Here is a 12,380-nt window from a genome sequence, read left to right on the forward strand (position 1 = left end):
ATAACCAACCTCCCCCACAGGGTTTTGAACACTGTGACCAGCTCTTCAAGGCCCATTCATATGTGTCCATCTCTTCCAAAAGGACATTGTTGTTTCCAATAACTGGCAACAGATCTTCATGGATAATGTACTTATACATTAGGCTGGTTTTGGAGCCATCATCTTGAGGTATTGCCTGTTAAAACATAATTTTTAGTTAAAGGGCAGTGTAAATTCAAAAAGGAATACATTTTCCTAATATAAAACATTATTTAAGTCCATAAAAACAGACTTGAATTAAATATTTTTGATTGGGGCCCATCATATGATACTGTAGATACCCAATTGAACTACAAAAAACACTAGGATTTAGTAGGATTTTAGGAGTTAGGATTAAAAATACACTAGCTTTCATGCTTAGATATTTACACATTGCATTGGTCTTTTACATCATTTATTGCTTAAAAACAGATATCCTTACCAAAACAATAATGTTGTCATGCAGGGGGCCGTTAGCTTTTAAGGTTTCCTTGCCATCTTCAATGGTGTACTCCCACTCCAAACCACTGTCAATAAATGTTTTGGGCTTGGCTTCAATTTTTGCATTCAGTATGAAATTACCTGTTGCTTGATTTTTAACAGCTGCAATGAAACAAAAGAAAAAAAGTCCAAAGGTTTTAAAAGGGTTTACTATGAGACGTGATATAACGTTATATTACATGGGTTAATATTTATTGTTAAGTAGTAAATTATTATTGTTCTTGCAATGGTGTCGTAACTTTGAGGTAGTATAGTAATGTATATTTTATATTGTATCTTAATTTTAAAGCATACAGTAGCTTTCCCCTTTACATTATTTCTCACAGCAAAACCTTGTCTGTGCAATGCCACTTCTTTTACCAAAAATTCTCAGATTTCCTTCTCCTCTTCCTTTAAATTAATACTTTTTTTTTTAGGAAGGCTTGGCATTCTGCCATTTTCCCTCAGAGAGTAATCCTTGCAGATAAGTATTGTGAGTGTGCTGAAAGAAGAGCCACAAACACCTACACTAATCGGACAACCTTCAGGAGGCCCTGCATGGCCTGATTCAGGACAGAGATGAGAGCGGATACAAAAAACTAGGAAAGCCTGACTGAGTATCATAAATACTGCTCAAGGGATCTGATACAACATGAAACATCTATGTCTATGGTCCCCTTATGCCAGGTATTACTGCTTAAATGTAAAACAGTAATGGCATTGTAGCCTCTTGAGATAAGCCTCTTGGTGAAGCCCAATCTGAAAGCTGTTGAAATTGTGTTTCAGTCTTTATACTTCACTCCATGTAAGGGAACAACTGAAATAGTAAATCCGCTGACATCAACTGTGGTTCCTGCCTTTCCGTAACAGAAATATATTGTAAAGTGTCTGTTGCAGAAGAATTCCTACTTGTTAAGGAAAAGATCATTTGTGTTACAGCTCTCCTTCATCAGACTAGCCCCTGCATTCACCATGTGGAGTGACACAAATGAAAGGTTTCACACTCTATCCTTAATAGAGAGTGACTTTTTGATCATGACAAACCAGTACACTTACCAATAACATGCGGTGATGTCTCAGTCTCTTCTATGAGAATATGTCTTGCTCCTGCTGGTATGTCAAACATTTTCAACATGCCTGCTTAGTAAAATAAATTAAACAATGTAATAATAAACCCTCAAAAAAGAAATTCAAAATCCAAAGGAGAGCTACTGACTTGACGACACTCGCTTTTCCATAACTGTACTTTCATTGTCTAATATGTAGCTTTTGAGAAAACTCCTTAATATAAAAACATGGGCTAAGGTGCTGTTATTATTAATAAAAATAATAGGAGTAATATGTCTTTATTAGTGTGCTTGTACAGAAATGAATTGTGCTACAGCTACAATCACCTTCCCTCTCCAGTCTGAAATGGCAAACTGTAATAGTTGCATGATCTTAATAGGAAAGTTGTTTAGTTTACAGTATACGGGTAATACAAAGGGTACACTTAAATTTTTCAGCTTTTGTACCTGGTCTTTTGGGAGTCTTGACAAATGTCCCTTTGACTGTTCGACAATGTGAGTTGTCCCCACCGCACACGCCACACTTATCTTCCTGTTTAAAGGAGTCAATCTCCTTGTCACATCCCACATGCTGGAAAAGTCAGTGTAGCAGTCTTAATGCCATATGTGAATGAACCTGATTTTTAAAAATGACACTGTACTAAAATATTTTTAATGTAGGATCATACTGATCACATTTCTGCAACAGAATGTATACATTATACAGCAGATGCTCATGGTATATTTTATTGCAAAAGACACAGAAAAACAGATTTAAATATTTTTTTTACAGCCAGACTTACACTGAAGATTATTGCTTAAATTATTGAGGAGTTTTCCTGTGGTTTTACAATCATTTAATTTAATATGCTCTGCTATTCATCTCTGGGCTTTACCATGCTTTCACCTTGCTTTCTTACACTTCACTATGCTTTTAATGTTGTAAATTTATAAAATGTAATAATTTAAATGAGGGAGGCATTTAGATTTGCAAACATCTACATCAGTTCAATATACACTCATGTCATTATACTACTTACCATGCACTCCCCTCGGGCACAGACGCTAAAAGGGTCTTTGTAACTGCATCGTGTCCCGTCGTGGATCACCTGATTCATGAACACCACATCTCCTGTTTCTTTAGACTGGCAAATCAGTTCACACTTCTGGGCCTCTGAAACACACCAGCCCCAAGAAACCAAGTATATATATATATATATATATATATATATATATATATATATATATATATATATATATATATATATACACAGTGTCTTGCAAAAGTATTCAGACCCCTGACCAATTCTCTCATATTACTGAATTACAAATGGTACATTGAAATTTCGTTCTGTTTGATATTTTATTTTAAAACACTGAAACTCAAAATCAATTATTGTAAGGTGGCATTGGTTTTATGTTGGGAAATATTTTTAAGAAAAAAAAAAAAAACTGAAATATCTTGCTTCCACAACTATTCAACCCCCACACATTAACATTTGGTAGAGCCACCTTTCACTGCAATAACAGCTTTAAGTCTTTTGGGGTAAGTATGTACCAGCTTTGCACATAGTGTCGGAATGATTTTGGCCCATTCTTCTTGGCAGATTTGCTCCAGGTTGTTCAGGTTGGTTGGACGACGCTTATGGACCGCAATTTTCAAATAGTGCCACAGATTCTCAATGGGATTGAGATCAGGACTTTGACTGGGCCACTGTAGGACATTCACCTTTTTGTTCTTGAGCCACTCAAATGTTGCTTTGGCCTTGTGCTTGGGATCATTGTCCTGTTTTTTAGCGGACTGAAGCAGATTCTCTTTCATTATTTTCCTGTATTTTGCTACATCCATTCTTCCTTCAATTGTAACAAGATGCCCAGTCCCTGCTGTTGAAAAGCATCCCCACAGCATGATGCTGCCACCACCATACTACACTGTAGGGATGGTGTGTCTTGAGGTATGGGCAGTGTTAGGTTTGAGTTTTGGCCAAAAAGCTCCATCTTGGTCTCATCTGACCACAAAATCTTTTCCCACATCGCAGCTGGGTCACTCTCATGCTTTCTGGCAAACTCTAGACGTGCTTTCAGATGGTACTTTTTGAGTAACGGCTTCTTTCTTGCCACCCTCCCATACAGGCCAGTGTTATGCAGAGCTCTTGATATGGTTGACTGGTGCACCATTACTCCACTCCCAGCCACTGAACTCTGTAGCTCATTCAAAGTGATTGTTGGCCTCTCTGTGGCTTCTCTCACAAGTCTCCTTCTTGTTTGTGCACTGAGTTTTGAGGGACGGCCTTTTCTTGGCAGTGCCTGGGTGGTGTGATGCAGCTTCCACTTCCTGATTTTTGATCCAACTGTGCTCACTGGGATATTCAAACACTTGGATATTATTTTGTACCCTTTCCCTAATCCATGCATTTGTATTACTTTATCTCTAACTTCTGTAGAATGCTTTTTGGTCTTCATTTTCCTTCAGATTCACAGCCTTACCAATGATCCTTCAACAGTGGGGTTTTTATCCAGAAAATGTGACAGCAACTTTAATGGTTCACAGGTGAAGGCCAATGGTAAGGTAATTATGTCCTCGTTAGGGCAATTTCTTTCATCGGTGCAAAATGGGAGCTTCCACATCACAGGGGTTGAATATGTATGCAAGCAAGATATTTCAGTTTTTTATTTTTCTTAAAAATATTTCCCAACATAAACCAATGTCACCTTACAATAATTGGTTCTGAGTTTCAGTGTTTAAAAATAAAATATCAAACAGAACGAAATTTCAATGTACCATTTGTAATTCAGTAATATGAGAGAATTGGTCAGGGGTCTGAATACTTTTGCAAGGCACTGTAGATATATACGGTGTAGTGTGCTATGGGGTAGGGGTCAGGGCTGGTAGGTAAAGCAATCAAATATGAAGATATAAGCCCGATACCAGGTCCTGCAAGTGAGCCCCAGGTTCGCGTTCCACCTCCGCCTGTGAGAAATCCCGTCTGCGGGACCTGAGATCGTTACTCTAGGTTTGAAGAAATGGGACCAACAGGTACCATGAGACTGCACTTGGAAAGCCTGTAGCCTGGTGACCAGTCGCTCCAGTTTTCCCAAACTGGCACCGAGAGTGTCACATCTACTGGGGTAGGGCCCCCCAGGGTCCCCCAGTCCCGCATATATATATATATATATATATATATATATATATATATATATATATATATATATATATATATATATATATAATTGTAGTTTAGTTGTAGTTAGTTGTAATGTAAGTTTAGTAACACAACATTTATGACACTATACATTATAATATACACTAATTCAGTCTATTTTTTTTACATGAACTCACCATCTGGGTGTTCGTATGGAAGCCAGGTATGTTTTTTGTTCTGGTGGTAATGTGAGCTTCGTTGTGAGCACTGCTGGGCTCTGAAATCTTCATATGGGCCACGGCATTCTTCAGTATTACATAGTTGATATTCAAAAGTGGATCCATGGCAGTCACGTCCTCCATATGCGGGGCTGGAAATACATTTTATAATCAAAGTCATTAGGAAATACATAATAAAGACATTATATTATAATATTATAATTATATAATATCATGAATATCCAAATAATGGGTAGGTGTATTATATAATATATTATATATATATGCTATATAATATATATATATATATATATATATATATATATATATTATATATAGTCCTATGTGGAAGTCCAAGTCCTTTTAAAGAACAAATAAACAAGTTTATAATTATGTTAACCTGTGAGTGTGGTTTGGAGGGTGGAGCTAGGCCCCCCTGCATCCTATCATCTCCTTTCATCAATTAAATCTATCTTATTAGCCATCAGTCACCCCTATCTAGCTGTCTTGTGCTTTTTTTATTTTCGTTGTAAACCTAAGTGGATTTCAAGACTATCGACTTCTATTAAGCACAATGGAGAACTTACAGCATCTGTCTTCTGATTCAGAGGATTCTTAGGATTTCAAGTCTATACCAGTCCATTCTCCTCCAGCTTCAATCCAAGGTCCCTCCAGCCCCTGATTTTTTCTCCCTCCGGCACCTCAGTTCCATCCGATCAGGCTCCAGTTCAAATTTCTTCATGTCTACCTGCCACCTAAGGTCCTAATCTTCACTGATCCAAGAGACTTTGGCCTCAGGATGCTCCTCCCGAGTGACTGTTTTGGAAGGACTGGACTATGAACAAACTAGTAAAAACCATTCTTAAAAATGGCTGTGTGATTCCAGCTGGGAGCGATCGAGAATCTCATTTTCTTCTCTACTGCAGTTCCATTTCAGCAGAACCCATTTTTCCACTAAAAAAGCTTGTCCGCAGCACCCATCCCTTCAGCCACTTCAACCATACAATAGGCAGCCTGTGCTAGAGCAAGTCATCCCCACAGCCAGCACTTCTCATCAGCTGCCAGCCGCACCAACCAGAGAAATTCAGCAACAGCACTTCCTGATATTTAACTAAATAAAATCATTCATGGAGCCTTTTGCCAACACATTATCTTCGGTCAGTACCAAACTGAGCAATTTGTATAACAGGGTATCTAATATCGAGCAAGAGAAACATAGTTCAACTCTCTCACTAATTCCTGCAGCAACACTGTAGCGACTGCTCTACCGTTGGTCATTTCATCAGCCCCTCCAATTTACAACCTTGCTACTGCATCTGCATATGGCTCCTCCTCTCCAACCTCAGCTTACCCTTACTCAGTATCTCCACAAATCAGATGTAACATAATCGAAGGTAAGGATGTCAATCTGGTTTCATTATTGACAGCAACATCAGAGTTTCTGGATCAGAGTTGTGGATTATCTATATTGAGAGACATTCTCTGTGTTCTGTATATCCTAACCAAAGAGCTGGACTAGACTCCTATAAATATTACATAGTGGAACTATCTGTCAGATATGGATGGACCATGTTTTTTGATTATCACAGAGCTTTTTCAGCAAAAGCAGTAGCTATTCTGGCATCCGATAACCACATAATTAACTGGGCACAACCTGACTAAAATTTATTTAATCGATGGATTAAAAAAACGTTTTTTTTAACCGGTCTCAGTCAAAGCAAGAACCATTGTTCTGGCATTCAAGAACCAGCTGTAGTTCATTCTCTAATCGAAAAAGAAATTAAGAAAGGTTTTATAGTGTTTGGGATTTGGAGGTCTCTTAAACAATCAATGGTTTTCCAGTACATGGCCTCAGGAAATTGAAAATCTATCTCCAAATCTAAAGTCCACAGCTCTTCTCGAAATATACCCAATAGTTGCAGCTGCCCAATTATGGGGTCATATCTAAGAAATCATTATTATTCTGCTGCGATAATATAGCTACAGTGCACATTATAAATAAAGGCTGTTCCAGTTCCCCTCTTATCATGCAATTACTGCGGCGGCTAGTATGGATTTCAGTTTCCAACAATTTCCTAATACAAGCTCGCCATCTACCGGGCTTTTATAATAATGCAACTGATGCTCTTACAGATTTCCAAATTCCACAGTGGCCCCTACAACTCTACCATTTGCAACAGCAACTCCACAGTTAAATCAGCTGATTTTCAACGGAATTGAATGATCAATAAGCTACTTAATTCAGCGCAAGACTACATGGCTTCAGCACTTGCCCCTTCTACCAGATCCTCATACTCTACAGGTTGGGCTTGTTACATAACTTTCTGCTCTCAAAGCAGGATTAATCCTACTCCATTTAATGAGGACTGGATCATGGCTTTCATAGTTCATGCAAAGGATTCTTTACATTGTCACCAGCTACTATCAAATCCTATTTGTCAGGAATTCAACACCAATTTCACTTAATGTCCATCTCTTTTCCAATTATTCTATCAATCCCAGCTGTCTGTCTGCTCCTACAAGGAATTTCCAAGTGCCTGCCTATTTCTACAGACATTCTCGGCAACTTGGTTTCAGTTCTCCGCCAAGGCTGCTTCTCTCTATTCGATGATTTAACTATAGAAACCATACGCCAATCAGCATTTTTGGAGGTTTTGAGATGATCCGAATATACAGTTCCTTCTATTTCCAGCTTTCCTTCTCTAGGTATCCGCTGCAATGACCTCAAGCTCATTCCAGATTCCCATTTCATCTGATCGTGTCGCATTTCAAAAATGGATCCGCTGCGGCAAGGACAATGTATTCAGCTTTCAAAAATCAACTCTCCTCTATGCCCCTACACTTCCATGCTGAAGTACATCACAGAATGCAAAGCCATTTCATCTTCTGATCCTTTGTTCATCAATTCAAGCCAGTCCATTGTATCAAGGGATTGGTTTTCTTCACATCTCTCCACTGTGGTGTCCACAGCAGGTTTTCCCTCACAATTCTACACTTCTCATTCATTCAGAACAGGGGCAGCCACATCAGCTTCAAAAGTAAATGTCAACCAGGTGCTGGACCTCATCAGCAGTCAACACTTATATTTGTTCTTCATCATCCGAAATATCCTCTGCCCATCAGTCCACTGCTAGTATGTTCAGAGTGGGGATGATCTTTCCGCCCGGGCCACCAAAGTTTTCCTCCTAAACTTTCCACTGTGCAGAGGGACTTCACATAGACAGTAGGGTACAGCTTACTAACCCCTTTGTCATGTTAAGTGTTTTCTTTCCTTTTTGTGTTAAGATTTTCTCTCTTTTTCTCCTTTTCTATGTGCATTGGCAGTTCCCTTTTTCTTCTCCTAGGTGTCTTCAGTGGGGAGCCAGGGGTACATTCTTTGGGGTTTATTGATTCAACTTTCTTCAACCCTTGTTAAGCTTTGCTTCATTTACTTCTTAGAGAAGGGTTCTCCGCGAGTCAGAGACGACCCTCGACCAAACCTCTCCTTTAGCATGCACGATCCCTTGCCTTTTTCTCTTTCAGGTTCTGATACCTCTATTTATGTGAGGGCCCCCAAATGGTGGAAGCTCTCTTTGTCCGGTCTCTGAGACGATGACCCCTCTCCTGTTTATCAGGTCTCCTCAGCAACTGAAACCCCTTCTTTATGTTGGGCTTTCGAAGAGGCGGAACATGTTTTCTTTCTGGTTCACAAGCCTCTTCGTATGTCGGGTCACCTCAAAGATGGTAGCCCTGTCCTGTTTGTCGGGTCTCCTCAGCAACGGAACCCCCCTGCTATTACATGTTGGGCTTTCAAGAGGCGGAGTCCCTCACTCTACATGTTTTATATGTTACTAACTCCATGACTTTAAACATTATATCAGATGGCTTTGCTCTACCCCGTGAAAGTTGTGTACAACAAGTCTGACACCAACATTAGAATGTATCTTAGCTTACAGTGCAAAACTATGAAGTACTCCTTTTTCAATGTATTACCATCATTTAAAATATATTTCTTTCAGGGAATAAGAGGACAAGATTTTTTACAGTTTGAACGGCAGAAGAAGCAAATACAGAGGATTGCTTATTATTATAATTGGTCTACTAAAATGCTGCCGCTGTGTTATTTGCATCTTTGCAACTGAAACACTCAACAATTGTACATTGAGATAAAACTGTCATCCAAGATTGAATGTTTTAGGATGACTTACGGTGGGTTGTTGCACTGTCTGCTGCGGGAACGTACTCCACCACCACAGGTCCTGGAGCAAGACCCAAATTTATTCCAGGAGCCCCAGTTTCCATCCTGGCTATACGGCTGGTCTGCAGTCTTCCATATGCAGTGACCCTTAAAGCACCACTAGACATAATACAGAAATCAAATGCTAGGATTTCAATGCAACAATAATTAATTTTGGTGCTGATAAAAATTTCTGAATTAGCAGCACTGGAGACACACTGGAGCATACTGAATTGATCTAAACAGCGTCAGATCTAATTACAGCCATGAAAACAGTAAAAGAAGGTGGCACAACCAAAATCTCTCACTGTGTGCAAGCCTTTTAGGTGTATTTCTGTCTTTAAATGTAAAGTAAAATGACATGTTTGGTCGTAATTTAATATTTAAACAGCGTCAGTATTAGGATCTGCTATTAAGACCAATTGTATAAACCCAACTGTGTGGTGTTTTTTTTGTGTATTTGTTAAATTCAAACTAATTTCAAACTAATTTCTCTTGCCACTACCCCTCTGCTCCACCAAGGTCCTTGCAATTAGAATTCTAGAACAATGGGCAAGAGAATTACAAAGCTTACCTACTTAATTAGTGAACACAAAGGTTAACGACATTACATAAAATATCAATACAGTATAAACACTGGAAAATACATTTTATCAAAATATATTTTAATAAGTGTCCATCATTGCAGTTTTCATTTACAGTACAATTTTTTTTATTGTACCCACCTTTGCTGGTGCACATTCTGTCCCATCTAGAGGGGGACCCTTCTTAGTTTTGCAGAAATACTGATTATCAGGGTGACTGCACCAAAGCTGCTTACAAGGGTCAAATGTTCGGAACTAAAAAAAAAAAAAAAAAAAAAAAAAAATCCTTATCAGTATACACTGGCAGATTACTGGTTTCATCAGATTGACACCGAGAAGTGTAATTATATTATAAACATCCTCTTAGAGCACATGGTAAATGTTTCCATGTCTGCTCTGTCAACTATCCCATTAGTATTTTGAATGTGTGTTTACAGTACATCAAGCACACAAGTGACAAATCCGATAGCTGCTATCATCACTACCTGAGACATGAAAAACTGCCATAATTGAGTCTTCATCAAGCTTAGGACTCACAGCATGACTGCTGTTCTTCTAAATATATTTCTTATCAATTAAAGACAAAACCTCCAACACATACTGTAACCCTTCATCTTCCAATACATAGCACAGGCATTTCTATATTTACATTATAATTTCATTGAAATTTGCAATGGCTTTTTACTGAACAATCAAGGGGCCTTTAGTTATAGAGTATAGCAAAGAGCAATAAACTACACTATAAAACGGCTACTTGGAGATCACCACCATGAACTTTACAGAGACCCACAGCCCTTCAATGCTGAACCCCAAAACCTTTGTATTACCCACATTCTGTAACCTGACAGTTTTCCTAAAAATATTCATCACAGAAAACGTGTCATTAAAGGCAACACATACAGCAGTGCACATTTTGTATCCCACGCCGAAATCAAAGCGACACTGTTCGTCCATTGAGTAGTTTATTCCCGGGAGCTCCGGAAGCTTGGGCCATTTGTGTTCAAAGGGATCATCCAGCAAGCAGTCATAAGAGCTAAACCCAATAGAAACCAGAAACAAGAAGAAACATTAAAGAAAAAGGATTCCAAATTAGGAAGAGTGAAAAACACTGAAGGGAATAAAACACACCTAGGTTTTGTTTGTGTCAGCTTCCATAATTCTCTTTTATGGTGTATTTACCTGGTTTCAAAGCAGTCGAGCCTGGCTTGCCCTCAAACTGCCACATTATTATTATAAAGAAAAGAATACAGAGAAGCCACATACTGTATGTATCTGTTCAGCTCCTGTTTGCTGCAGCGTGACCAGTGATAGCGATGGAAGGCGGCCTGTACTAGTGGTGCCATTATGCTGCCCATGCTGGTTTCATCAGCACAGCGATTCCCCTGACCGTCATGTTCCATACCTAACCTGTTAAAATTGTACATTAGTTACTTCATTAAATAACAGCAATGGCACAGGTGAGACCTCCTTTTACAACATGGAATAAAACACTTGTTTTGAATAAACCAAGAAAATAACTTGTTGATGGCAATGTGGGAGAAATCGTAAAGTAGCCAAATATAGCAATTTTGGAAATCTTGGCTCAGATGAGTAAGTTATAGTATAGTATCTCCTTATTCACAGGTTGGATTAGGGACATTTGAACTGTTACTTGTACTCAAGGTTTGTGGCAGAAAGCCCCAGTGAATTTGATTTAGATTGTAATAAGAAAATAGTAAAACATACTAATTTGTAAAATTGTACTTTACTTTTTAACGTGTTTTCAGCAGTTGGTTAAGATACTAATGAGCTTATTTGTATATTGGATGGATATGATTTTATAATATGCACTGAATGAACCATATGTTTCTTTGCAATATGTTTCTTATATTCTACTAGCAATGTATTCTCAGCTACAGGTATTAAACTAAACAGTAGGTAAAACAAATCAGCGAGAAGCTAACATTTTATTTTGAATGGATTAAGTGTAAATCATTCTTCTGAATAAAGCTGCTCTTTGAAGATTTGACTCACTTCTAAAATAAACATATCTGGTTTAACACCCATGGCAATGGCTATTTCCTATGGGCGGTGCTCTTGAGCCAACTTTTACAAAATGTCAGTTGTACATGTGGAAATCAATAGGCATTCTTAGAAAACAAAATACTTAAAGACATGTAGATTTAAAACCACTGGAAAACCTAGTTTATTTTAACAAACATACTTGCTAAAAACCCAAAGTAACTGATTACTTTATTCATATATTTCACTTGTGTTATTGTGTTTCAACATCAAGTCAAACCAGGCTTTTTTTGTTTCAAGGGGGTGGGGGGGGGGGAATCTTTTTTTTTTTTTTTCTTTAATCACAGTAGTAAAAATGCCACATATAACAAATATAGAAAGTCCAATCCTTCTGGAACAGAAACCAGTGGTTAACATTGAAGGTTTTAAATCTAAATTTTGAGTCATGAATTGTGGGTTTAGTCTAAAATGAGCACTCTGGGATATACAAGCCACAAAAAAAAAATAGCAAGTTAAGATTTGTTTAAAGAAAGTCTACAATAGCGAATTCTGAACTTACACATGGCCAGTCTCATGGGCCACTACGAAAGCAGAGGAGAAGCCATCTTCATGGTTGAGTGTGCAGCTTCTTAAGGGATGACACATGCCTGTCACAGGAGCGTAACCTGAGTGAA

At 38.3% G+C, this 12,380-nt stretch overlaps 1 protein-coding gene across 6 annotated transcripts in view; it reads right to left on the reverse strand.

Moving 5' to 3' along the window:
• LOC121326251 (A disintegrin and metalloproteinase with thrombospondin motifs 3-like) overlaps positions 1 to 12,380 on the reverse strand; it is a 53,504-nt gene that overhangs the window by 4,069 nt on the left and 37,055 nt on the right. For 3 of the 6 annotated variants that reach the window (XM_041269484.1, XM_041269483.1, XM_041269480.1), the window contains 11 exons: positions 12,266 to 12,371; positions 10,969 to 11,112; positions 10,606 to 10,738; positions 9,847 to 9,960; positions 9,093 to 9,241; positions 4,885 to 5,057; positions 2,585 to 2,718; positions 2,013 to 2,136; positions 1,555 to 1,635; positions 461 to 621; positions 10 to 175 (listed from right to left, as the gene is read on the reverse strand). In XM_041269484.1, coding sequence (XP_041125418.1) covers positions 10 to 175; positions 461 to 621; positions 1,555 to 1,635; positions 2,013 to 2,136; positions 2,585 to 2,718; positions 4,885 to 5,057; positions 9,093 to 9,241; positions 9,847 to 9,960; positions 10,606 to 10,738; positions 10,969 to 11,112; positions 12,266 to 12,371 — 1,485 coding nt within the window. Of the gene's footprint in view, positions 1 to 9; positions 176 to 460; positions 622 to 1,554; positions 1,639 to 2,012; positions 2,137 to 2,584; positions 2,719 to 4,884; positions 5,058 to 9,092; positions 9,242 to 9,846; positions 9,961 to 10,605; positions 10,739 to 10,968; positions 11,113 to 12,265; positions 12,372 to 12,380 lie in introns of all 6 variants that reach the window. The other 3 variants (XM_041269482.1, XM_041269481.1, XM_041269479.1) reach the window with 1 other exon arrangement.

This window comes from Polyodon spathula, chromosome 13 (genome assembly GCF_017654505.1).
Source record: "Polyodon spathula isolate WHYD16114869_AA chromosome 13, ASM1765450v1, whole genome shotgun sequence".
Lineage (NCBI taxonomy): Eukaryota > Metazoa > Chordata > Actinopteri > Acipenseriformes > Polyodontidae > Polyodon > Polyodon spathula.